This window comes from Ursus americanus, chromosome 4 (assembly GCF_024610735.1).
Source record: "Ursus americanus isolate L20-20 chromosome 4, mUrsAme1.1.p, whole genome shotgun sequence".
In the NCBI taxonomy this organism is placed as follows: domain Eukaryota; kingdom Metazoa; phylum Chordata; class Mammalia; order Carnivora; family Ursidae; genus Ursus; species Ursus americanus.
In genome coordinates, this window is record NC_142130.1 from 37,497,759 (window position 1) to 37,521,887 (window position 24,129).

General features: G+C 35.1%; 1 protein-coding gene across 2 annotated transcripts in view; it reads left to right on the forward strand.

The window, feature by feature from the left end:
* The first annotated feature begins 234 nt into the window (after positions 1-234).
* GSK3B (glycogen synthase kinase 3 beta) overlaps positions 235-24,129 on the forward strand; it is a 201,072-nt gene continuing 177,177 nt past the window's right edge. For both annotated transcript variants that reach the window (XM_045785098.2, XM_045785101.2), the window contains exon 1: positions 235-579. In XM_045785098.2, coding sequence (XP_045641054.1) covers positions 492-579 — 88 coding nt within the window. In that variant the 5' untranslated portion in view covers positions 235-491. The remainder of the gene's footprint in view (positions 580-24,129) is intronic.

The following is a 24,129-nucleotide window of genomic DNA, read 5'->3' on the forward strand; positions in this document are numbered from 1 at the left end:
CCCCTCCCTCTCCCTCCCTCCTTCCCATCCCCCCATCTTTTCAAGCGTGAGACTCGTGATCCTTCCGCCGCTTCCCTTCTTCATTGACTCGGAAAAAAAATCCCCGAGGAAAATATAATATTCAAAGTACTTATTTTCAATCAAGTATTTGCGCCCGTTTCACGTGATATATTTTTTTTAAGACTCCCCCCTCCCTTTTTCCCCTCCAAGGAGAGGGAGGGGAAAGAATTGTATTTTTTTCCCCAGCCCCGAATCATCTATATGTTAAATATCCATACTGATCTGTCTTGAAGGAGAAATACATCGCTCGTTTTTTTTATAGCTGTACAAAAGGAGTGAAAAGCCAAGAGGACGAAGTCTTTTTTTTTTTTTTAATCTTCTTGTGGGAGAACTTAATGCTGCATTTATCATTAACCTAACACCCCAACATAAAACAAAAGGAAGAAAAGGAGGAAGGAAGGAAAAGAGGGTGATTCGGGAAGAGAGTGATCATGTCAGGGCGGCCCAGAACCACCTCCTTTGCGGAGAGCTGCAAGCCAGTGCAGCAGCCTTCAGCTTTTGGCAGCATGAAAGTTAGCAGTGAGTATCGATTTTATTTTACACCCCTTCTCCACCTCACCCTTAGAATAAGAAGCCTTAACTAACCAGGATCTTAAAATATTAGACCTCCTGATAAGAATAATCAGAGGTAGGGGAAAAGGGCAAAAACCTGTTTTCAGTCAAGGATGAGGCAGCTCCCTCTTTTCTCCTCCCATAACACCTCCCCCGGTCTCATTAACCTTGAATTGAGAGAATATGCTTTTTATTTGGATGATTTGATTTGAAACTTGTTTCTTTTCTTATACTTTTTGTGCTGTTGGTAGTCAGCTTTATCATGTGCTTGAGTATTTCCATGTTAAAATAGTGATGAAAGTATTTACTTGCTCATCCTTTTGAATAAAGAGAAGGACAAGACGATAAAAATCGTTATGTACATTTGCAGAGTATGTGTCTTTTTGGAATGAGACTTATTTAGCTCAGGTCTCAGGGGTTATCATAGTTTTGTATACTTTCTAGAAAGACTAAATGTCACAGTCTTCTAACATTTGTTTCTTGCTTGTGTGGCTACAAAGTATTTGTTCTTAATCCAGAGATGAACTTGCTCAGTACCTAGCATTCACGTTTGGAGGCGAGCCTTGAGTTCACCCTTTAGAGAGGGTCGGTGGGGGCTGGTAGAGACCCAGTAGCTGTAGTATCGCTTCAGGCATTGTTTTAATTGGACACATGATTTAATGTTATCTCTTAACCTTCCCGTTTTGACATTACCAGTTTACCACTATATAATTTATGTTTAATCAGAAGGTAACTAGGAAGTAGGTCCAAGTTTTGATTGAGGTTTGTATTGTCATGTTGCCAGATACTAAGTTGAATGTTAATTGTCACTGACTCATCATAAAGTTCGGTTTTGGGGTGCCATTGCATTCAGCACTTGTTAAATGATCTAGAGTTCAAGGGTCCCTTCTTAGGACTATGTAAAAAAATACTCTTGCGTTGGTTTCCTGCCGCATTTAGATAAAACAATGGGTTTTAGTTATAACAGTGTGAATTTAGACCTTTCTGTCATAGGTTTTGCAGAAGGCTGTAGTCCTGTATATAATAGGGGTATTTGAACTTGTGTTCAGGGTTGTTACTAGACTGTACTTTTGTCCCAGATTTGTGCTAAATAGTCTGTGTTCTTGAGGTGTTTGATATACTAAGTATCTACTGTTACGAAGTATCTCTATTTGTAGATATGTTTATATGGTATTTAGTGACAGCTTATTTAAACCATACTTCCAGAATTTGACAAAAATATCTACATTGTTTCCTTATTCCTTGAGAAAGGGGCACAATGAGGGCAAAGAAAAACTATTTTGTTGCCTAGGAGAAGGAGAGAACTGAAGAACCGAGATTTTAAAAAAATATATACATGCTGTTATGTGAAATTGATTATATCCTTAAGCAACCTAAAATTATCATTTTTATTGAGTTTAGGATTTCGATTCATGTTGGCTTTTGGACTTGACTGAAACAGGGTAGTCTAAGGTAGTAGCTGAATGGCAGATCAGTTTTAAAAGTTATTTATTATTTATTTTTGTGACTAGTACAGAATGCTGGGTATGTGAAGAGGGGAGCTGATGATGCATTTTTCAGAGAAGAGTCAAGCTTTCTAAGCACTTCATAGGGTCATTTGAAAGGAATATTTTAAAATTCTGGGGTAATTTTCAGCTATGATGAGGCAAATCTTATAATAGCTACTTAAGAGCCTCTTGTGGTACTGGAGTGTTTGTATGTTTTTCGTCTTGGTAATATAGTTTAAAAACCACTTGAAATCAATTTTAGGTAATTATTTTATTAGATCAATTTCAGAGAGCAAAATAGAATAGCTTATAATGTTAAGTTTTTGGACTTTCCATTTTGTTTCCGAGATTTTCTTTGAAAATGACTCCTTAATTCTTGGTAACGTTATTGACTGAGGATGGAGTAACTCTTGTAAAGTGCATAGGTTAAAGTGTTTAATTTTCTGTTCTCATATAGGTCAACTTAACATTTAAAAAACTGGAGTTCAATGCAGATTTTGTGTTTTTGACTACTTTGACTGTAAGGACACTTTAGAAGAAAAAGTATCATTAAACATTTGTTACAGTGCTACTGTTCTAAGGGACCCATGATCAAAAGAGAGATACATAAAGAAATTAAAGTCCTTGGCCTCCAAAAGCTTATCATTTAGTCATAGAGGCAGGTTATGGGACAAAATATGAAAACAATATCATGATTACTGCAAGATTACAAATACAAAAGAATGTTTTGTTAAGAGGGATGAAGAATACAGGGGTGGGGTGAGGCCTCTGGGTTGGAGAGGAAGGACTTCCTGCAGAGATGTGTTTTAAGACAGGTGTGAAAGGAGACAGTCGCTTGAATTGATAGAGAAGCATAAAGGATTCTGGATGGGAGGAATGGACAGAGGCACAGAGATGGTGATTTTTGTGTGGCAGGTAGATAATTTTTGTACTTACCGAGCAAGTTGGTAAATCTGAGTTACAGGGGCCTAAGTAGGAAAATAAGAGATAGAGTTTGGAAAATGTGTTAACCATAGCCGATGGAGGGAAGAGGGGGCCTGTAAGAGTTTGGTTGTGATTCAAGAGAGATTGGGATTTACTGTAGATTGGTGAACAAGATATCTGAAGGTGATTTGGGCAGCTGAGTTAATAGATAAATTAGAGCCCTTTCAGGGAGATAGTAGGGTATGTTGTGAACATGAGGAAGTATAAAATAAAATGTGAAAATGGTATGAAAATAACACATTTGAGAGAGTGTGAATGAGGAACTGGCAGGACTTTGGATTGGATCGAAGGGGAATATTTGGGAAGGAGTCAGGAGTTAAAAATAAATTCTGATGTTGTTGGTCTGGAAGACTTGACCGCCGAGTTATATTGTCGATTGTAATGGGAAAGTTGAGAAAGTGCTGAGATGAGAAGGTAGATGAGTTCACTTTTTAAAAATTTAATGTACAGTAGGTTCCCTTGAAGTTCAGCAGACAGCATTTGGTTACTGGAAATGATATTTAACTTTGCAGTCTATTAATTGCACAATTTCTAATTTTTCTTCACCTAAAAATATTGGGTTTATTTTTGGGAGCAGTAAACTAATGGTTTTTATTTAATGCTTTCTGTTAAAGTCTTAAAAAAGAAAGTAATTTTTTATGTAGGTTCAAAAACTTCACCCTTGACCCTAGTTGTAACAGTTCCGTGGTAATTTATCAAAAACCAGTGGAAATATTTTTTGGACTAAACTGTGACATAAAAACTTTAGGTATTTTATTTTTTATTTTTTTAAAGATTTTATTTATTTATTTGACAGAGACAGAGCGAGAGAGCACAAGCATGGGGAGCTGCAGGCTGAGGGAGAGGGAGAAGCAGGTTTCCCGCTGAGCGGGGTGCCAGACGTGGGGCTCTATCCTAGGACCCTGGGATCGTGACCTGAGTCGAAGGCAGATGCTTAACTGATTGAGCCACCCAGATGGCCCCAAACTGGATACTTTAAATAGCCTTTAGTTTAATCTTTGGTACGTTTAAAACCTGTTTTTCATAAATAATGGTTATTCTTAGGTAAACTTTGCACTTAAAATAAATGATAATAATAATAGTAGTCTTTATTTGGTTTGTGAAGGTTGAGTTAAGCATTCATCCCAATTTTGTTTGTTTATTTATTTTAAAGATTTATTTATTTAAAGAGAGGGAGAGCACAAGCAGGAGGGGCAGAGGGACAGGGAGAGAGAAACTCAAGCAGCAGAGGGCAGAGCCCGAAGTGGGGCTTGATCTCACAACCCTGAGATCAGGGCCTGAGCCCAAACCAAGAGTCAGGCCCTTAACAGACTGCACCACCCAGGCGCCCCACTCATCCCAAGTTTAAATCATGTATTTAAATTGTATATTTGAAATATTTCTTTTTACTTAACTATGGTGAAACCAGGGTTCTCTTTTTGGTTCACATTCAGACCCAAGTAAGTAAATGTTAGCAGCTATACAGTTCCCCCTGTAGCTTTGTAATATTTTATTACTCAAAGTTTTGAGTAATATTTTACTCAAAAAAGAGAAGGTAAAAGACTTCCTGTGGTGATTTTGGTTAAAATATTAGTAATAAATCCTTTTGGTGTACTGTTGGAAAAAATTTAGCTAATAGGCTAGGTTTAATTTTTAAATACAAGATTTAGAAAGAGGAAAGTAAATCAGTGAGTATCATTTATTTCCTCATATAAAACTTTTTACATCAGTTTTTTTAATGAAGAGAGAATAATTAATAGTAGTTGCATATTATTGTGCAGTATTTACTCATATTGTATTAAAACCAAAAACTATGTGGCAACTTAAGCGTTATCCTGTTCCCAAGGGAGTTTAACCTCCTTGTGACATCTAAAAATTAGCTTATTAGAATTTAGCCAATTTCTAGATCATCCATGTTTATGTGGATGAGAGCTCATATATGAGACTGAAAGCCTTACTCTCATTAAGTTTTCATTCTTTTCCCGACCAGACCTTTCCAGAGTTGTTAAAACACTAATACTTTCATATAAGAATTGCATACTCTTCTTGTTGCATGCATCTGTAGAATGCTAATTGTGAAATGATTATAAGGTACAAGTACTAGGACAAAACTTTAAGGGAACCCAAAGATTCATAAATCGATTTATGGCTGATTGAGAATGGCATTGAGAAAACGAGGTGACATTCATTTCACTGGCGTAGTTCACATGAAAATCAGTTCTTGTACTCTGTGCTGCCTGTCCCTTGTTTTGGCCTTCGGTTGCAGGTGTGAGATACTGTTTTGGAGAAACAGCAAGGCTGGTGAAGCCAGAGTTTTTTAAGTGTCAGCAGCAGATTCTGAGACTGGGGGAGCTCTGTTTTTTGCTTTATGTATGGAGAATGCTGTGAAACAGACACATGCTGACCTGATGCCACAGTTTCATACTTTTTAATAAGACTCATGGGATTGTGGGATAGGGATGGGGATGGGCAGGCTGTAAGTCTGTGGTGTCTCTTGTGATGCTCCACCCTACAATGGAGAATGGAGGGACAGCATGTGGGTGTGACTGGAGTATATGCTGGTACTAACAGGACCAACTGATTTCCCAGATACTGTTCTAAAAACATAATCATTGTAAGTACATGAATTTGTTGGAACAGTTAGCATCATTTTCTAGCATCTTTTTGGGCAGGGGGAGTGGTGGAAAAAGAATCTTAAATGATTTCAAGAATAGAGGTATTTTTATGGTTTACTGGTTTTAGAGTAGGGGTTGCAGTCTTTGGATTGTAATCTTGGTTTGTACAAATCTTCCTTGGTTATGTGAATTGTCTTTGAAATTGACTGAATGTGATGTAGAAGTGTATATTCAAATAAAGACCTGTGTGAATAGTATAAGGAAAAACCGACAATAGAGTTAAAGGAGAAAGCTTACTTATTTTTCCAAAAGTTTCTACCGTTAAATTGATTTTAAAAAGGGACATTTATTTTATTCTATTACTGAGTTTTCTGTTTTTAAAAATAAGTTAATACCCAGCACATAATGGACATTCAGAAAATTATTTCAATATATACTGTATCTGTAATGTGCTTGGTCTGGTATAAAATATAAAGATAAAACTTTGTAGATTTGGATTCTTAGTTTACAATCCCCCTGCCCCCTTTTGCTTATGTTTTAGGGAGAAAGGTCTACTTTTAAAGGGTATGCAAGTTAAAATTTTGTAAATAGTTGAATCTTATATTTTTGTATTGAATGGTTTTCTCAGAAGCATTCTGGTTTGATCAGATTGAGGCAATGATGTATTTTTTTGGTTTTCAGTTCTGCCAAATCAACTTTTCCTTTTGTCTCCAGGGTGCCATGGCCAACAATGGCATAAAATATAAATCCCTTAATGTGTTCTCTTTTCAACAAATTCTGGAGTCATTAATTTCTTGATTGTCCTTTGAAATTAATTTAATAACATTTCTGATAGAAGAGGAACTGTTTTTCTAGAAACTTGTATTTTAGATGGTGGTGAAATTTAAATGAACTTACAGGCCTAGGATTGAACAGCCGTGCCCGAAAGTCAAAAGTCAGAGAGATGGGTAGGCACGCAAAAATATTAGTAACACTGGTACAAAACACTAACGTTAGGACTCTTTTTCATTATCATGTGAAATCCTAGGCTTTTGAAGCTAAAAATAAATAGGTTACTTTAATAGAAAGTGGCCACAGATAGTGTGATTGACATGTGATATGTCTATTGAATATTTACTGTGTTCTAAATAAGCATTCTGCCAAGTTCTTTATATGCAATATTTCATTGTAATCATTACAGCAACTCTGCAAACTAGCTAATATATTATCCCCACTTTATAGATTAGGTAAATGAAATTTAGAGAGGTGAAACAATTTACCCAAGATTACTTGGACAAAAAAAAGTTGCTTTGCTAGAATTTAAACCCAGGCATTCTGATTCTAGAGCTCTCGCTCTATATTGTATATATTATAGAGAATTGTAATGCTGTTACCTGTTACTTGGATTCCAGAGGTAAGCTAAATTGCCTTTTGCTTTTAGGATAGTCTTTCATTGCTAATTAGTGTATGTGTAAGACTTTCATGATTAGGGGCGCCTGGCTCAGTCGTTAAGCGTCTGCCTTCTGGCTCAGGGCGTGATTCCAGCGTTCTGGGATCAAGCCCCCCATCAGGCTCCTCTGCTGGGAGCCTGCTTCTTCCTCTCCCGCTCCCCCTGCTTGTGTTCCCTCTCTCTCTGGCTGTCTCTCTCTGTCAAATAAATAAATAAAATCTTAAAAAAAAAAAAGACTTTCATGATTAATACTGCTTTTAAAATTAGTTTCAGGCATGCCTGTTAGCAAATATAGTACTTAAGTATTTAAAGTTATATTGAAAAAATGGTCCATTCTCTTAAGATTTCAGGAAAACTTAAGACAAACATGAAAATAGAAATATTAGGGATTATGCCGGTCAAAAAAGAAAAAAGTAATATATGGAATTTTTTTAATGTTCAGAAAACTGATTTTTTTAATTGAAAAGTAATGATCATACGTAAATCTGGTGTATTTATGTTTCCAGGTAGTATTAGACTGTGATTCTCCAAATAAGCTATTATTAAGGATTATTACTTCTGTCTCTTTCTATAGGTTGTGAAGTGTTCTGAGTGTTCTCTTTCTCCTTTCAGTATTTGACAGCAGACTTCATGAGTATATATACGTGTGTGTGTGTAGATTTGTGATGTTACGTATATACAATTAGTCAAATGTCTATTGGACATTTGTTATAACTGTGAGGCTTCAGGGTTTTTTGTTATTGTTTTTGTTTTTTTAAAGAAGAATAGCTATGCATCAACGTGGAATTGCGTTTTTTGGAAAATTGCCTTTTTTGGAATTGGTTTGTATTTGACAATCAGGAAGTAAACTAAAGAGGTTCCTGAACATCTGAAATCCCCAGACAAATGGTGCACTTTGTTCATATGTTTGTTTTTAGGCTGTTATTTACAATTCTTTATTATTATTTAACACATAGTTGTAATTCATTCAGTTGTCTGGTTTTTTAAAACTGCAAATTAGAAGAGAATGAATGGATACTGGTATTAAGCATTACACCTCCTAAAAAGAATAGAAGGAAAAGCAAGCATATTGGGATTACTTAGTGTAGGCTTACAAGCTCCAGGGGAAATCACTCTGATAATTGTTCAAAATGTTGACCTAGAGAAGTTTAAATTATATCTCTTTTAAAAGGGCAGGAGGATACCTGGGGTTCTGTAATAACTTCTCACTACATCAAACATTCTCTAATTTGTTGTTTACTGAAGTGATGAGGAAGAGAAATGGGTCATCACTGGTTGACCAACTTTATTTGCCTTCCAGTGGTATGGATAAAGGTTCTGAAGTTTTTAGTATGCTAGCCCAGATACGTTTATTATCCAGGAACAGCATTTTATCTGATTTAAGGTTTGTTGTCTTTTTTTCTTTTCTTTTGTGGTATTATAGAGTTGCTGTTTGGATTTTAACCTGCTCATAACTTCTATCTGTGGAATACTTGGAAGGCACTGCATAGGGTTATTAAGCTTTTTTATGAATTATGATTAGCTACTGGTAACTTTATCAAACACACTTAAGACCTATTAATGAGAATTTGAAAAGGTGGGTATCCTAATTGTTGATCTGAAGAAAAAGGACAATCATGGCCATCCAATCATCTTTTGGGAGTCTAAGAAATTCTTAAGGGCTTTATTGGTTAGTATAACTAAAAAATGTTGGGTGTTTTCGATTTCTTTCCAAGGAAGGGTAACCTAATCTTAAAAATGTGACTCCTTTTACTTTTCCTAATTCCATAAAGTCAGTTAATTCTTTTTTTTTTTAACTGCTTTTATTTTTTTATTATTTTTTTAGAGAGTGCACGTGTACACAAGTAGGGGAAGGGGTGGAGGGAGAGAAAGACTCTCAAACAGACTCCACATGGAGTCCCACACGAGGCTTGAGCTCAGGACCCTGAGATCATGACTTGAGCTGAAATCAAGAGTTGAACGCTCAACCAACTGAGCTACCCAGGCATCCCAGTTAATTCTTTTTAATGGATTAACCACTTTTTCATGACATGTGTTGAAGTCCTTGAGCTGAGTCAAATTGCTCCTCCTAGATTTTTAAGTCTGTAGAGGCATCATCTGAAGAATTTGTGGTGCTGGCGTAAATACCTGGCATCAGACTGCCAGTATTGCAGGTGTATTTGCTGCAGTTCCCTATTGGCATTTCAGTTTTCACACTATTTATTAAACTCTAAAGGGAAGGGGGAAACTTTGAGTTGGTAGGGTTTCAGTAGTAGTACATAACTGTATGCATATAGGTATATCATATTTATATAATTATAGCAATAACCACAATATTACTAATTGGATGCTGTATGGTAGACAATTACATGCTAGTCTTATTTACATATTTTGCTTTAAAAAATGGAATTTACTCATGTGATTAAAAATTTTCAAGGTTTTTAGTGATGTCTTTGTCTTGCTCCTGCTTTTTAACTACCAGTTCCCTTCCTGGAGACAGCATCCCAGTGTCTTAAGATTCCTTCTGTAGATACTCTGATTCTTTACATGTTATTTCTATTATGGAATTATATTTTGTGTATACATACCTAAGTGAACACAGCTTTAGCATAAGAGTGTTAGAATTAAAACAATTTAAATCAATAATTCTAGAAAATTGCTAATGTTTTCCTTTATAGTAGGTTACTAAGCCCTTATTTTACTGAATGTGAGTTAGATGGGGATTAAGTGCAAAGATGAGAGAGTGCTTCTCTTGGTAATAAGTAAAATGCTGATAGTCACAACCGGTGAATACTTAGCACGTTTAAAATATTTCCTACTCTGTATTTGAGAAATGATCCATAGCGTCAAGTAGGTATTATCATTCTTGCTGGAAGTAGTTGTCATGGTAAAGAAAAACGCAAAGGAAAACTCACCTTCTCCTTTAACTTTCCATTTTTCTAACATCTTAGATGAGAAAAACCTGTTCTCTTGAGAGATCAGAGGCGCAGAGTGCGTCAATGTCAATGAAGCCTGTGCCTTTTACCTCTTTAAGAGCGCACGGTTTCATTCTGCTTCTAAACCAAGCACTCGTTAGTCTTTTAAAAAATTTTTTTTATTTTTATAAAATAGTACATTCATACGATTTAAAGAAATCAGATTGTGCAGAAAGTCTTATGGAAGCCACTCTTTTCTCCTTTCTATTTCTCATAGGCAAACTTAACTCTGACAGCTGTTTTTCCCTATTAGTTTTTGTCATATTTTTAGTTAGTATACTTTTACCTATTTGTTAAAATTACTTTTTGATATTTGTTTTCTCATTATGATAGATATTATTTATTCTCATCGCCCTTTTGCTAGCATGCTAATATATTATTTTTAGCTAAATAATTCTTTAAATTACTATTCAAATGATTAACACTCAGTATCTAGACACTAAGCAGTATTCTTAACAGAAGCAGATAGTATGCAGTGATCACATAACCTTTTAAAAACGGCTTTATTGAGATATCGAATGATATCTCATACCATAAGATTTATTCATTTAAAGTGTACAGTGGTTTAGTATGTCTACAGAGTCGTGTAGCTATCAACTAATACTAGCACATTTTTGTATGTGCTATCACCCTGTATGCAATGATAGTCATTCCCCACATTCTCCTTCCTCTCAGCTCTAGGTAACTACTAAACTACTTTCTGTTTCTATGAATTTGCCTATTCTCAACATTTCTTATGAATGGACTCATACAATATGTAGCTTTTGTGACTGGCTTCTTTTATTTCATATAATGTCTTCTATGTCCATCTATGTTGTAGCATTTATCAGTACTTCATTTCTTTTTATTTTTGAATAATATTCCATTGTATGGAATTGCCATCATTTGTTTATCTATTCTTCAGTTGGTGGGTATTTGGATTGTTAGCTACTTTCTGGCTAGTATGAATAATACTGCTATGACCATTTGTGAACAAGTTTTTGTGTGGACATGTATTTTCTTATCTTTTGAGTATATTACCTAGGAGTGGAATTGCTGGATTGTATGATAACTGTTAAATATTTTAAGGAACTATCAAACTGTTTCCAAATCGGCAATCACATTTCCTTGCTTTTAATTTTTTTTTTACAGTTTATTGTTTCCATTTTCTTTTTTCTTGTACTGTTTGCAATTATCATAATCTTGATTTTTTTTTTTACCCCTCAAATTTTATCAAGGATTCTCTAGATTCTACTCCACCCTTTGTCCTTTTCCTGGAGTCCTCATCTTATTGCTGAGATCTGGCTTGGTAGTTCTCCAGGCTCCACTGTATAGCTGTCACCCTGACTTCATTGCTCTTCAGGGTCCACTCCTATTTCCCTGGATGCCATGTCTTTGTATCACAAAGTACTTATCTTAACATAATCTCATGACATCAGCCAGCAATGCCCCCCAAAATTAACTGCTTGGTAAATGTATCTAGAAAAGTTATTTGTTGGTTGTTTTTTTACACATTTGCTCCAACACAGTAGTTAAGCTGACACACATTTTTGGCATGTGTCTCATCTTTTCAGTGTCTAGACACTGAGGCATAGATGTTTGGGAGGTTACTTTATATCATTATGATCAAGTGATTACCATGCCATCATGAAGCGACAGCTAAAACAAGTACAGCTAAAACAAATATAGAAATCTGAACAATACTAATGCTAGACAATTGTTTAAGCCAGAGCTATTCAATATAATGTAAGCCACAAATGTGAGTCACATATGTAATATAAAATTTTCTTTTTTACATTAAAAAGAGTAAATAAATACAGGTGAACTTAATTTTAATAATATTTTTATTTAACCTATTGTATCCACAATATTATTTCAACATGTAATCAATATAAAATTTACTAATGAGATATATTACATTCTTTTTTTGGTACTATATCTTCACAACCTATTTTACATTTATAGCATATCCTAATTTGTAGTAGCCACATTTTAAGAGCTCAGTAGCCACATGTTGCTGTTGGTTATCCTATTGGACGGTGTAGGTTTAGAATTTTGTCCAGGAATTATGTTATCGTGTAATACTGTTGTCAGTCTGTTCAATCATATAGTCTATTTTCAAGGAACAGATAAGATGTATGTAGTTTAAACATACTTCGTTGATATGTCCTATTGCTTTGTTTTGTTTTTAGTCATGTCTTCAGTTAACTTTGAAATTTTATACCACATTAAAGGAGGTTGAGAGATTTATGTTCTTCAGAAAGGTGCTTGCTATAGGAGGTAATGATTTTCCCCCATGTTTTAGCACAACTATTAAAATGTATATTGAATTCTTATTGGTATGTTTGTTAAATGTTGTCATTGCCATGATTGTCCTGAACCCAATGGAATCTTATTAGTCTAAATAGTCTTTATCATACATTATTTCCCCTTGCTGTTTCAAAGACCTGCCCAGCTTTCAGAGACTCAAATGCCACTTCAACCACTTAACTTCCCATCCATGCCTTACCCCAAGGCATGAAATTCACTTGCATGTAACTCCTGTAGCACTCTCTATCACTGTTATATTCTGCCTTGCTTGCATTCTGGTTAACTTGTTTTGTCTCTCCCTAGGGGATTTTAGGCAAAAGGAGTATTTTAATTATTTTTGTATTTCCTGCAATGTGGAGCACAGTACCTTTTAAATTGGGTCACTTAATACATGTTTGAGTTGAAGGCAGTCTGTTACGGTAGTTATGTGTATACTATGAATGGTAGTTATGTGTATACTATGCATAGTAGTTACACGGTATAGAGTTTCCAGGTCACCAAACCATCACTGTTATTTCTAGGAACATTTAAGTTTTGATATAAGAAATTAATTTATAAAGTTAAATACGAATTTTTTAAAAAGATTTTATTTATTTGAGAGAGTGAGAGTGAGAGCGTGCGCACGCACGAGCGGGGGCGGGGAGGGGGAGACAGAGGGAGAAGCAGACTCTCTGTGGAGCAGGGAGCCCAATGCTGGCCTGATCCTAGGACCCTGGGATCATGACCTGAGCTAAAGGCAGATGCTTAACTGACTGAGCCCCCCAGACGCTCCTAAATATGAGTTTTTATTTAAAAATGAAGGAGCAATACCAGGGAAGGGTTAAAGACACAGAATTATAGACACTTTATACTATGTGCTTAGCACTGAATGGCTCTGAAACCTTTGGATGGGTAGCTGAATGAATGAAAGAACTTGGGTGCTAGGTTTCATTGGTTGGTGAGCACAGTACCTTTGAAACATTGAGCCTGTCCAGCCACTACAATACCCTTAAGCCTTCCAGGATTTTATTTGGAGTGGGTGAGGATAAAAGAGAAGATTTAGATCAAAGAAGTCTGACAAATCAATTTTTAAATTTTCACTGTAGCTTATCTACAGGAAATAAAGTGAAGAGACAATATTTAAATATTAACAGGCCCTTTCATCATGGATTACTTAGATGTCTAATCTGTATTATGGGGATTTATGAAAACTTTAATTTTTATAGGGCTTCTTTTTGTGTCTCTAAGATAATATTTGTTTGATATAGTAGTGCATATTAGTATATCAGTTGAAGAGAGAGAAATATTTGGGCTCTCTTGCTAAGTAATCCAACCTCGTAACTAGCTGTAAAATTTGGCTGTATTTGGTTTTGAGAAGTCATGTTGTCATAATAATAATTTGGATTCCACTGATCAACATGGTATCTGCCTCTGTGACTAATTGTGTACATCGTGAGATGTTTGGCTGGTTTTTAGACATGGAAAAGATTTGTTTTCTCTGTAACAATTGTTTGGTATGCCGTCCTTGAAATCCAAGAGGAGTTACTAAAGAAGAAAGTATAGTTCTATTTAAATTCAGTCGAACATCAGGGATAACCTTTCTTGAGAGACTTTTGAGACCTTAATATTATATTTTATTTATTATTTATTATTATTATAAAATATTATATTTTTCCTCTCATGAGCTTCTAGATACATTAAAGAGTGACTGTGTACATTCAAAGGATAGAGGGAATGTTCTAGTGTTATATTTCTGCCATAGTGGAGGATGAGTACCTAGTAGAAAATAAAGGGTGTGTGTCATGACCTAAAACTGGAGCAGATGGACCAATTCCTGGGGTCCTTAGAAAAGGAAGATCCCAAGAACCTGAGGATTCTCTGACTCTACTGCCTTGCATATAGCATTAGTGTAAATTGTACAGCATGTCAGCTACCAGCATTAGTTTAGGTATAAAATATTGTTTAAAAATCCAGTGTCCCAATTAAAAAAATCTTTTTATTTCTCACATATACCTGAGAAAGCCTGTGTACTTTCTAAAGTTTAGGGAAGAGATGAGCAAAGCTGTTGTGGACCATGACAGTGAGGGTTGGGAAGAAGTTAATTAGAAAAATGTTTATGGTTATGATGGATATTGAGTTTCTGTGGATGCTGTATTGATGGTACCCCAGATCTTAGAACTAGAGTAATTCAGATTCAGTTGCCCTTTGAGTATTTGCTGTGTCCCAAGCACTATCCTTTCATTTAACTTTCATAATGCTTTGAGACAAAAGTATCTCCATTTAATGGATGAAGAAGCTAAGTTAAAAATATTCTAATTGCTTTATTCAGGATCTTATAGGTAGTAGAGAATAGGTCCAGCATGTTGAACTCAGGACACCAGACTTAACATAAAAGAAAAAAACTTTTGAGAACTTACTATGTCATTGTACTGTACTAAGCCATTTATTTGTATCTCATTCAGCCTTTACAGCACCTGGTAAGGCAAATGTAGTTTATAAATGAGTAACCTTGAGGCTGAGAGTGTCTTACATAGCCAGCAAATTTTATCATCATACTTTGAATTTGTTCTCTTAACTCCTGCACTGTGTTGCCTTTATAATTTGGAAAGAGAATAGAACAATTGTGTAAAATTGGTTGAATTAAGGTTTCTGTGGATAAAGCTTTGGAACTTTCACTTTTTATAATGTTTCTTACCAAGAAGAACACAATTGTCAGTCGCGTACAAGTAAAGTTAAAATTTTAAATACCTTTTTGTGATAAAACTTTAAGAGCAAATACTTTGCTTTCAAAATTAATACAGGCTATCTATAAAACAGTGGCTATAAGAAATGGGTAAAAAATATAGTTGAAATCCATATCACAAAGTCAGTGTTGAGCCAGATCCCCTTATCTTTGAGGAAATTGAGGTTTATAGTGGTTAAGTAACTTTCACCAAAGTTTTAGAACCAGCAGATGGCAGAGCCTGTATTCCAATTTAGGTAATTTAGGCTAAAGCTCTTATTCTTAACTGCTTTTCTGGTCTAAGAGAATGTGAATGATTGTGCAGAAATGGAGCCTTGCTACCTCTGGTAACTTGAAGACAGTAATCTTAAGCGCAGATAACACATCATAGTTTTACTCAAGGCAAAAGTGTTAGACTTCACCTGCTTCCATCCTTATTATTTCCTGTGGTCATGTATCTCAGTATTTTTCTTGTTGCTTAATATTATTCTTGAACATAAAGATTCTCTTTATCAAGTTGGCACTTAATAAATGTTGAATGTTGAAAAATAAGTAAATTTAAAACAGTCAGTCTTAAGTATAGAGACCAAATTTTAACACATCCATTGATAATCATGTTTTTCTTTTTAAGAATTTCTGTAGTTTTTGAGAGTAGTTAAATATTAATTTAAAAGGTTGATTTAAGATTCCCCTGACTTGGAGAAAATTTTCTGTGCTTCTGAGCAACTTTTCTTAGTTGATGAGTGTTTTAAGTGTCAGATTATAATGAAATCCTGTGATGATACAAAATTCAGATAGAGTATAATTGGCTCCTACCCTCTGCCTTGTCCTATTGCCCGACAGTGAGGCCAGGTACACATTTTGTTCGTAATAATTGGTTTATTTCATACAATTCTGGTAATTGAAAACTGGTATATGAATTTTTCCTTTCTTGTCACCTTTATTCTGTAACTGGAAGACTATTGGAAAAAAAACATTTTCTGTTAACTTTCCAATAGTAAGTCCTGTTTTTCATCAGTTAGGTTTTTTGGATCATACTTATTAGAGGATATCTGGGTTTTAAAGTACAGTGTTTAATAAATGGAGTATTTATATATCCAGAAGGCACTTCTTTGCTGGCTTGACTGTACAGAATGAAGGCAGGAACTACATAGTGGATAAAAATGACACTAAAGGGGTGCCTGGGTGGCTCAGTCGTTAAGCATCTGCCTTCGGCTCAGGGCATGATCCCGGAGTCCTGGAATCAAGCCCCACGTCATGCTCCATGCTCCACTGGGAGCCTGCTTCTTCCTCTCCCACTCCCTCTGCTTGTGTTCCCTCTCTCGCTGGCTGTCTCTCTCTCTATTAAATAAATGAATAAAATCTTAAAACAAAAAAACAAGAAAAGAACACTGAAGAGCCAAAAGAGCTATCGTAGAATCTGAAACAAAGTTTTGGGTTTTTTTTTCTTTACCCTGTATGTAATTCCTTTGGTTAGTGTTTCCTACACTAATTACTCTAATTGGTGTTATGCTATAATAAATACTCTCTGGCCAGAGAAGTTTAGAAAATGTAGCTTTTAGGATCCCTGTATTCCTTGAATCATACTTGGAAGCCCTGCCTTTGGTATTTGGATCTTGCTTTTATTTTAGAAGAGAGGGAAGGGAGCCAGCATTTAAAAAGCATTATTTCATAGGGCCTAGGTAATGACTCCATTTTACAGACAAGGAACCCAAGGCACTTCTGGAGGGTAGAGGACACAAAATTATTCACAGGGCAGAACTGGGAATGTCCAGTGTTACCGTCTAAGCCCGGATCTCTCTGGTTCCTAAATCTTTGCTCTTTTGACTTTACTGTGCTACTATGTGATTGTAATGAACTTCTGGGTTTTACTTAGAAACAACAATTTAGCAGTAGTACTAGGAAAGAGTATAAACTGCTCTATTTAGGGAAGAAGGAAAGGAGAATAAATTGACTAGTCGAAGCATGTCCTGCATCCTTTGTTTTGCATACATGAGCTCCATGTCTGGGAGGGGAAGGTTTTAGAGAATACTCTGTAAATTAAAGTGCTGTTTGAGTGAGATTTGATACTGTCTTTAGGTATGTATAGTTTTATATCTATTTTTGACATCATAAGGTTAGAGCCCTCTCTTTGATCAGTTATAGTGAGCTTAGACAAGTTATTAATTTCAGTTACATACCTTTCTGGGTGGTTGTAAAGCTTAAAGGAGGTAATTATGAATGTCAGGTGCTTGGCACAGTGTCTGGACATGATCATCTTAGCTGCTATTATTAGTAGTAATAAAAATAATAAAGGCTTAGATGTAGGTTGTTACCTCTCTGTATCTGTTGTATGTTTATTATTTTTTTTAACAGGCATGTGTAGGGTGGTCATAAAGAAAGCCTCCAAATCTTTTTTTTTTTTAATTTGAGGAAAAATCGTCGCCAGATGCCTTTTAAGGTAATGGAAATTCCATCTTGAATGTAGTTATAGTGCATTAAGAAAGTTACAGTTCCCATTAGAGATCTGGCATTTTCAATGAATACTAGTTGTAATAAGTAGATTTTGGCCTAATGCCCATAATTTTTTTCTTTTTCTTTTTCTTTCTTTCTTTTTTTAATGTGAGATGTATATTTTAAGTTGATCCGGTGTCTGTGTTGTCAGTCTTTTTAGACTGCATATTTTTCTTCTGAAAACTATTTTTGTGTAGTCTGTATTTCAGGGACAGTTTGGTTTGCATTGACCATTAGATTATTAAATGTTTAACTATGATGGGCACACCAGAATACTATGGAATGTGAAGATCTTTCTTCCCCCAAAAGCAGGTGTCTGCAGTCTCCTTTGGTAGAATTAAATGGCCCGAGTACTCCCTGAAAATGTGGGTAACTATTTAGAACCATTCAAAACCACTAAGGCTGTTATTAGCTGTGAATTGAATTAAGCAGAATACTGTGTTCTTTTCCTTTAGTTTTGATTACTTCTCTATTTTGATGAAGCTGGGGAAAGAAACTCCTCCCCCCGCCAGAGTTTCTTCTTCCTTCCTCACTTTTTATTTACTGCTTTGAAACAGCCAGGATCTTTGGGGGCTCTAAGAATATCAGACAGTTTTCACAGCTTGAGGCAGAGTGATTTTCATGGGAAACCTTTTCTTAAAAAGTAAAATACTCTTTGTCCTTGCCAGGCATTCTTAAAGGAGCAGCCAGCAGCACCTCACGGCTTTTTCACTAACTAGAATGAGGGAAGGGGAGAATGAATCACAGATCCTTCTTTCTCCTTTTCCTTTTATCTTTTCCCTTTCCACTTAGCTCTTTGTGGGTACCGAACCTGGCTTCTAGTAGAATGGGGGTAATTTTCATTAAATTTTTTATTTTTAGGGAACCTAGTGTTCCCAAACAGGTGTTGAATATTTTTTTCCATTTTGGGGTGTTTCTTCATAAATTACTCATAAATTAAGTAGCTTTGATTATATAAAAGTAGATAGCGTTATGTAATGAACCACCATATATCCATTTCCAATTTCTGTATTATCTGTATGTGGTCAGTCTTAATTCACCCGTACCCTCACCACTACCCAGCATACTTACAAGGCAAATTTCAAACATCATGTAATTTTATTTTTTGGCAAATCTCTCCAAGGAAGCTTAAAATAAATAACATAACTACAGCACCGTGATTCTACCTTTAAAATATTTAAAAAATTCCTTAGGATAATCAGATTTCTAGTCATTGTTCACATTTCCTGATTGTATCTTTCTTTCCCTTAAAATAAAATTTGTTTGTTTGAGTTAGGACCCAAAGCAAGGTCCATACATTGCATTTGGTTGCTATTTTTAAATTTCTTTACAATTGGTGTTAATTTTTCTTTCACTCTTTTCCTTGCCATTTATTTATTGAAGAAATCAGATCATTTGTACTTTGGAATTTCCCACATTCTAGATTTTGCTGATTGTATTCCTGTGGTCATTTAACACATTTACACATTACCACATTTTGCTGATTGTATCCCTGTGGTCATTTAATAGAGGGGATGTTCATCTAATCCCTCCAGTGTTTCCTGTAAACTGTTAAGATTTTTTAATCAGATTACTTTATTAGATGGTGCTAAGTATCTCTTATTACATAATATCAGACTCTGACTCTCTTTTGTGATATTACGATCGATCACAGTAGGGGTGTATCCTTGTCAGCCTGGTTCACTATCCACAGTAAGGTTCCTCGTCAGCCTTTCATCTAATGGTTTATCAGTCATTGATGATTATTATATAGATCATGGGTTGGCAAACAGGCCAAGTTGCGCACAGGCCAAATCCTATTTGCTCCTTATTTTGTAAATAAAAGTTTATTGTAATGTTGCCACAATAGTTCTGTTATGTATTGTCTGTAGCTGCTTTTATGCTACACAGGCAGAATTGGTTGTTAATACAGAGGCTGTATGGCTTGTAAAGCTTAAGATATTTACTGTCTGATCGTTGATAAAAGTTTGCTGACTGGGATCTAGATCATCATATCTAGCGGTGGTGATATTCTATCATTCCTTCTGTTTTATATGCTGGAGTTCTATAAAAAAGAACATTTTAAACCTCAATTATATGATTATTCTGAAGAACAGCAGAATCTTTTCCTACTATTCGATAGAGGTGGCCAGCGAGATTGTTTAATTTTTTTTGTACCTATATGAACCCCTGGTTTTGAATATGTTTGATGTTTTAATCTGTTGTAGTATTCTTTTTAATTTTCAGGTTGTCCCATTTTAGCCATAGGAGCCCCTTCACGTTGATTCTGTATCTGTAGATATAACCTCAGTAATCTTTGGTAATTCTGTTTTCTAGTATAACAAGATATTTCAGGCTAGTTTCATGTATCACCTTCTTAGATCCACAATCAGTTACTTCTCCAAGGGGTTCTGATTCCTATTAGTGATAGTATTTAAAGGCCATAGTGTGGGTCTTTGTTGCTATGGGCTGATTGTTGTTTCTAGGCCCTTTTAGTGGACAGAGCTAGGGTCTTTATGGATATGTGTGTGTGTTGGATTTTTTTTTATTGTGGTGAAACAATACGTAACATAAAATTGATCATTTGAACCTTTATTTATTTAATTATTTTTAAGTAGCCTCAGGACGTGGAGCCCAACATGGGGAAGAGAGTTGGACGCTTAGCTGACTGAGCCACCCAGGCACCCCCATTTGAATCATATTAAAGTGTACAATTCAGTGGTATTAAGTACATTCCCAGTGTTGTGTGTTCATCACCACTATCTTGCTCTGGATAGTTCATATAAATAGAGTTATACAATATGGGCCTTTTGTGTCTGTCTTCTTTCACTTAACATAATGTTTTCAAGGTCATCCATATTGCAGTATGTATCAGTACTCCATTCCTTTTTACGGCTGAATAATATTCCATCGTATGGAAAACTACATTTTAAAAAAATCTGTTTAGTTGATTGGTATTTGAGTTTTGGCTACTGTGAATAGTTTGTGTAGGTTTTTGTTTGAATGCTTGTCAGTTTTTTGAAGGTATTTACTTAGGAGTGGAATTGCTGGGTCATACAGTAATTCTGTGTTTAGGAACTGTCAGTCAGTTTTCCACAGTGGTTGTACCATTTTGCATTCCCACCAGCAGTGTATGAGGGTTCCAGTTTTTCCCACAACCTCTCCAACCCTTGTTGTTTTCCATTTTTTGATAATGGCCATTCTGGTTGGTGTGAAATGGTACCTCATTGTGATTTTGATTTGCATTCTCTTAGTGACTAATGATGTTGAGCATCTTTTCATGGGCTTCTTGGCCTTTGTATATCTTCTTTGGAGGCATATCCATTCAAGTTCTTTGGCCGTTTTTAAATTGGGTTGTCTTTTTGTTGTTGAATTGTAAGGATTCTTTAAAAATTCTGTATCTAGACATTATCAGATATATGACTTGAATATATACTCCCATTCTGTGAATTGTCTTTTTTTCACTGTCTTGCTAGTATGCTTTGATGTACAAAAGTTTTAAATTTTGAACTCAAATGCATCCATTTCCTTTTTGTGCTTTTCATATTGTATCTGAAAAAGCACTCCAGATTTACCCATGTTTTCTTCTAAGTATTTTATAGTCTTATTTCTTATACTTAGGTCCCTGATCCATTTTGAGTTAATTTTTGTATATGGTGTGAGGTAAGGGTCCAATTTTCCAAGTTCCATTTGTTGAAGAAGCTGTTCTTTTCCCATTGAATGGTCATAGCACCCTTGTTGGCAATCAGTTGCCTATAGATAGCTGGCTTTATTCATGGACTCATGACATATATATACTTTTTTATGCCAGTACTACACTGTCTTGATTACTGTAGCTTTGTATTAAGTTTTGAAGTGGGGAAGTTTAAATAGTCCAATGTAGTTTTTTTAAGGATTATTTTGGCCGTTCAAAATTCTTTGTGGTTCCATATGAATTTTAGGATCCTCTTTTCCATATCTACAAGAAAGCCTTTTGGAGTTTGGATAAGGGTTGTGTTGAATCTGTAGATTGTTTTGGGTAGTATTTACATATTAATAGTATTAAGTTTTCTGACCCATGAATATGAAATGTCTTTCCATTTATTTAATTCTTTAATTTCTTTCAGTAATGTTTTGTAGTTTTCAAGTCAACCTCCCTGGTTAAATTTATTCCTGTTGCAAACTGAATTGTTTTTAAATACCCTTTTCAGATGGTTTATTGATAGTGTATAAAAATACAACTGATTTTTGTGTTGATCTTATATTCTACAACTTTGCTGAATTTGTTGTATGATTGAGAAGAAACACCATAGTTTGTACCAATATTTCCAAATCTGATACCATTTCAAGAGTAAGAGTTTAATATTATAAGATTTTTGCCTTTGACTTTTTTAAGCTTTGTATCTATAGCTCTTTTATGCTAAAAATCTTGAGAATAGCGCATTACTTGCTTGACTTATATATACATATTAGTGTTGTTATTTTGAGATTGTTGTAGAAAATGGTTGCTGCAAACAGTTTAAGAATTCTTGCATTTCATATAAATTCTATTAGAGATTTACAGTCAAATTACTATTCTAAAATTATTTGAGGGGTGCCTCCATTGGTTGGGCATCCAGCTCTTGGTTTCAACTCAGATCATGACCTATAGGTGGGGAGATCAAGCCCTGCATCAGGGCTCCACGCTCAGTGGGGAGTCTGCTTCCCCTAGCCCTCTGCCCTTCCCCCCACTCACGTGCGCACACATACATACACTCTCTCTCTCTCAAATAAATAAATCTTTAAAGAAAATAAGTAATTTGAAATGATTTCTCTCCGAGTTTAGAGCACCCATTTGATATATAGTTTCTTTTGTTCATTTTGCTGTCAGTTTTTGGGAGTAACTTATTTTCCTTTTGATTTAATTTTGTTTTATAATTATGTAAAATATTTACATTGTTCCAGGGGCGCCTGGGTGGCTCAGTCAGTTAGGCTTCCGACTATTGATTTCAGCTTGGGTAATCATCTCAGGGTCCTCAGATTGCCCTATGTCAGGCTCTGTGCTTAGCAGGGAGTCTCCTTGAGATTCTCTCTCTCCCTCTGCCCCTTTCCCTCTCACTGCATTCACTCTCTTTCTCTCTCAAATAAATAAATCTTAAAAAAATTTTTTTTACATTGTTCCAAAACCAAAACTACAATATGGAGTATAATCAGAACAGTCAGCTTTTATACTTTCCCTCCCCTATAGGTAACTTTTTTTTTTTTTTGGCCCCATAGTTAACCTTTCTTATTTGTTTTTGGTTATTTAAAAAAAAAAAAATATATATATATATATATTCATATTTCTCTCTTCATAGATAAAATTTATAATGTGTTTAGCATTTTGTATTTTTTACTTAACAAAAATCCCAGAAATTACTTGTAGTATATGAAGCTCTTCCTTACTGTTTTGTATACCTGCATAGCACTCTGATTTTTTATTCAGGCGGTTCCATATAGATGGAGATTAAGGTTTTACATAGGGAAATTTCGATGGGACCAATTGCCCAGTTCTTCTGGCACTGAAACTTTAAAAAGTATTTTATTTTTCATTTTTATCATGAAGATATTATTTTACCACAAATAAACAGTATAGAAACCATACAAAATAAAAAGTGTGAAGTTTTCTGATTCCCATCTGCCCAGTTTCCCTCTACTCTTATCTCCAGGAATTACTGCTAAGTTAGTTCAGCCATTTGTCAACATATCTACATATCACAAATGGTTTTTAAACAGAATTAGGATCATATCATGAATATTCTGCAACTTCATTTTATTATCATCAATTGAGCTTTAAATTTGGATAACAAAAAGAGATTCCTGGGTATAAATAAGACTTAAAAAATAGTTTTAGGACTTTTTTTTCCTTCTGTTTCATTAACACTAGGTAGTATATTTTGTGTGTGTGTTACTTCCTAAATTTTCTGTATTGTAATTACTGCTCTAAATCCAAAAAGTAGTAAAAAAAAAAAAATCAGAAAGTAGTGTGTGTAGTCAGATGTTATTGTTGTCATCTGTTGTGGCTTAATACTAAAAGTGAATGTAGGGGCACTTGGGTGGCTCAGTAGTTGTCTGCCTCTTGATTTTGGCTCCGGTCATGATCTCAGGGTCCTGAGATTGAGCCCGGCTTCAGGCTCTGTGCTGAGTGGGGAGTCTGCTTGTCCCCTCTCCTTTCTCCTGCTTGTGCTAGTGCGCGCGTGCTCTTTCAAATAAATAAAAAAATAAATAAATAAAATCTTTAAAAAAATACTAAAAGTGAATCTAAATAAAGTCAGGACACTTATTAACCAGGCTGAATGTAGGCTTTGTAAAAATAGGAAAAAAATTTGCCTTTCTTGTTCATTACTGGGTCCCTAGCACCTAGGACAACAACTTGTTCCTTGTTCTTCCCACTCTGTACTTGTTTTATTTTCACCATATAAATTATAAATGGATGGTGCTATACAAACTATTCTGTGTTCTTTTTTCACTTGTTAACATATCATGGACATTTTCCATGTCAGTTCTTAAGTCTTAAGTGTTTGTTCTGTTAATGTGTTAATGGAGATACCGTATGTTATATATTTAGGTAGTTTCAAGACTTTAATTTGAACCATTTTTCCCTCTTAGA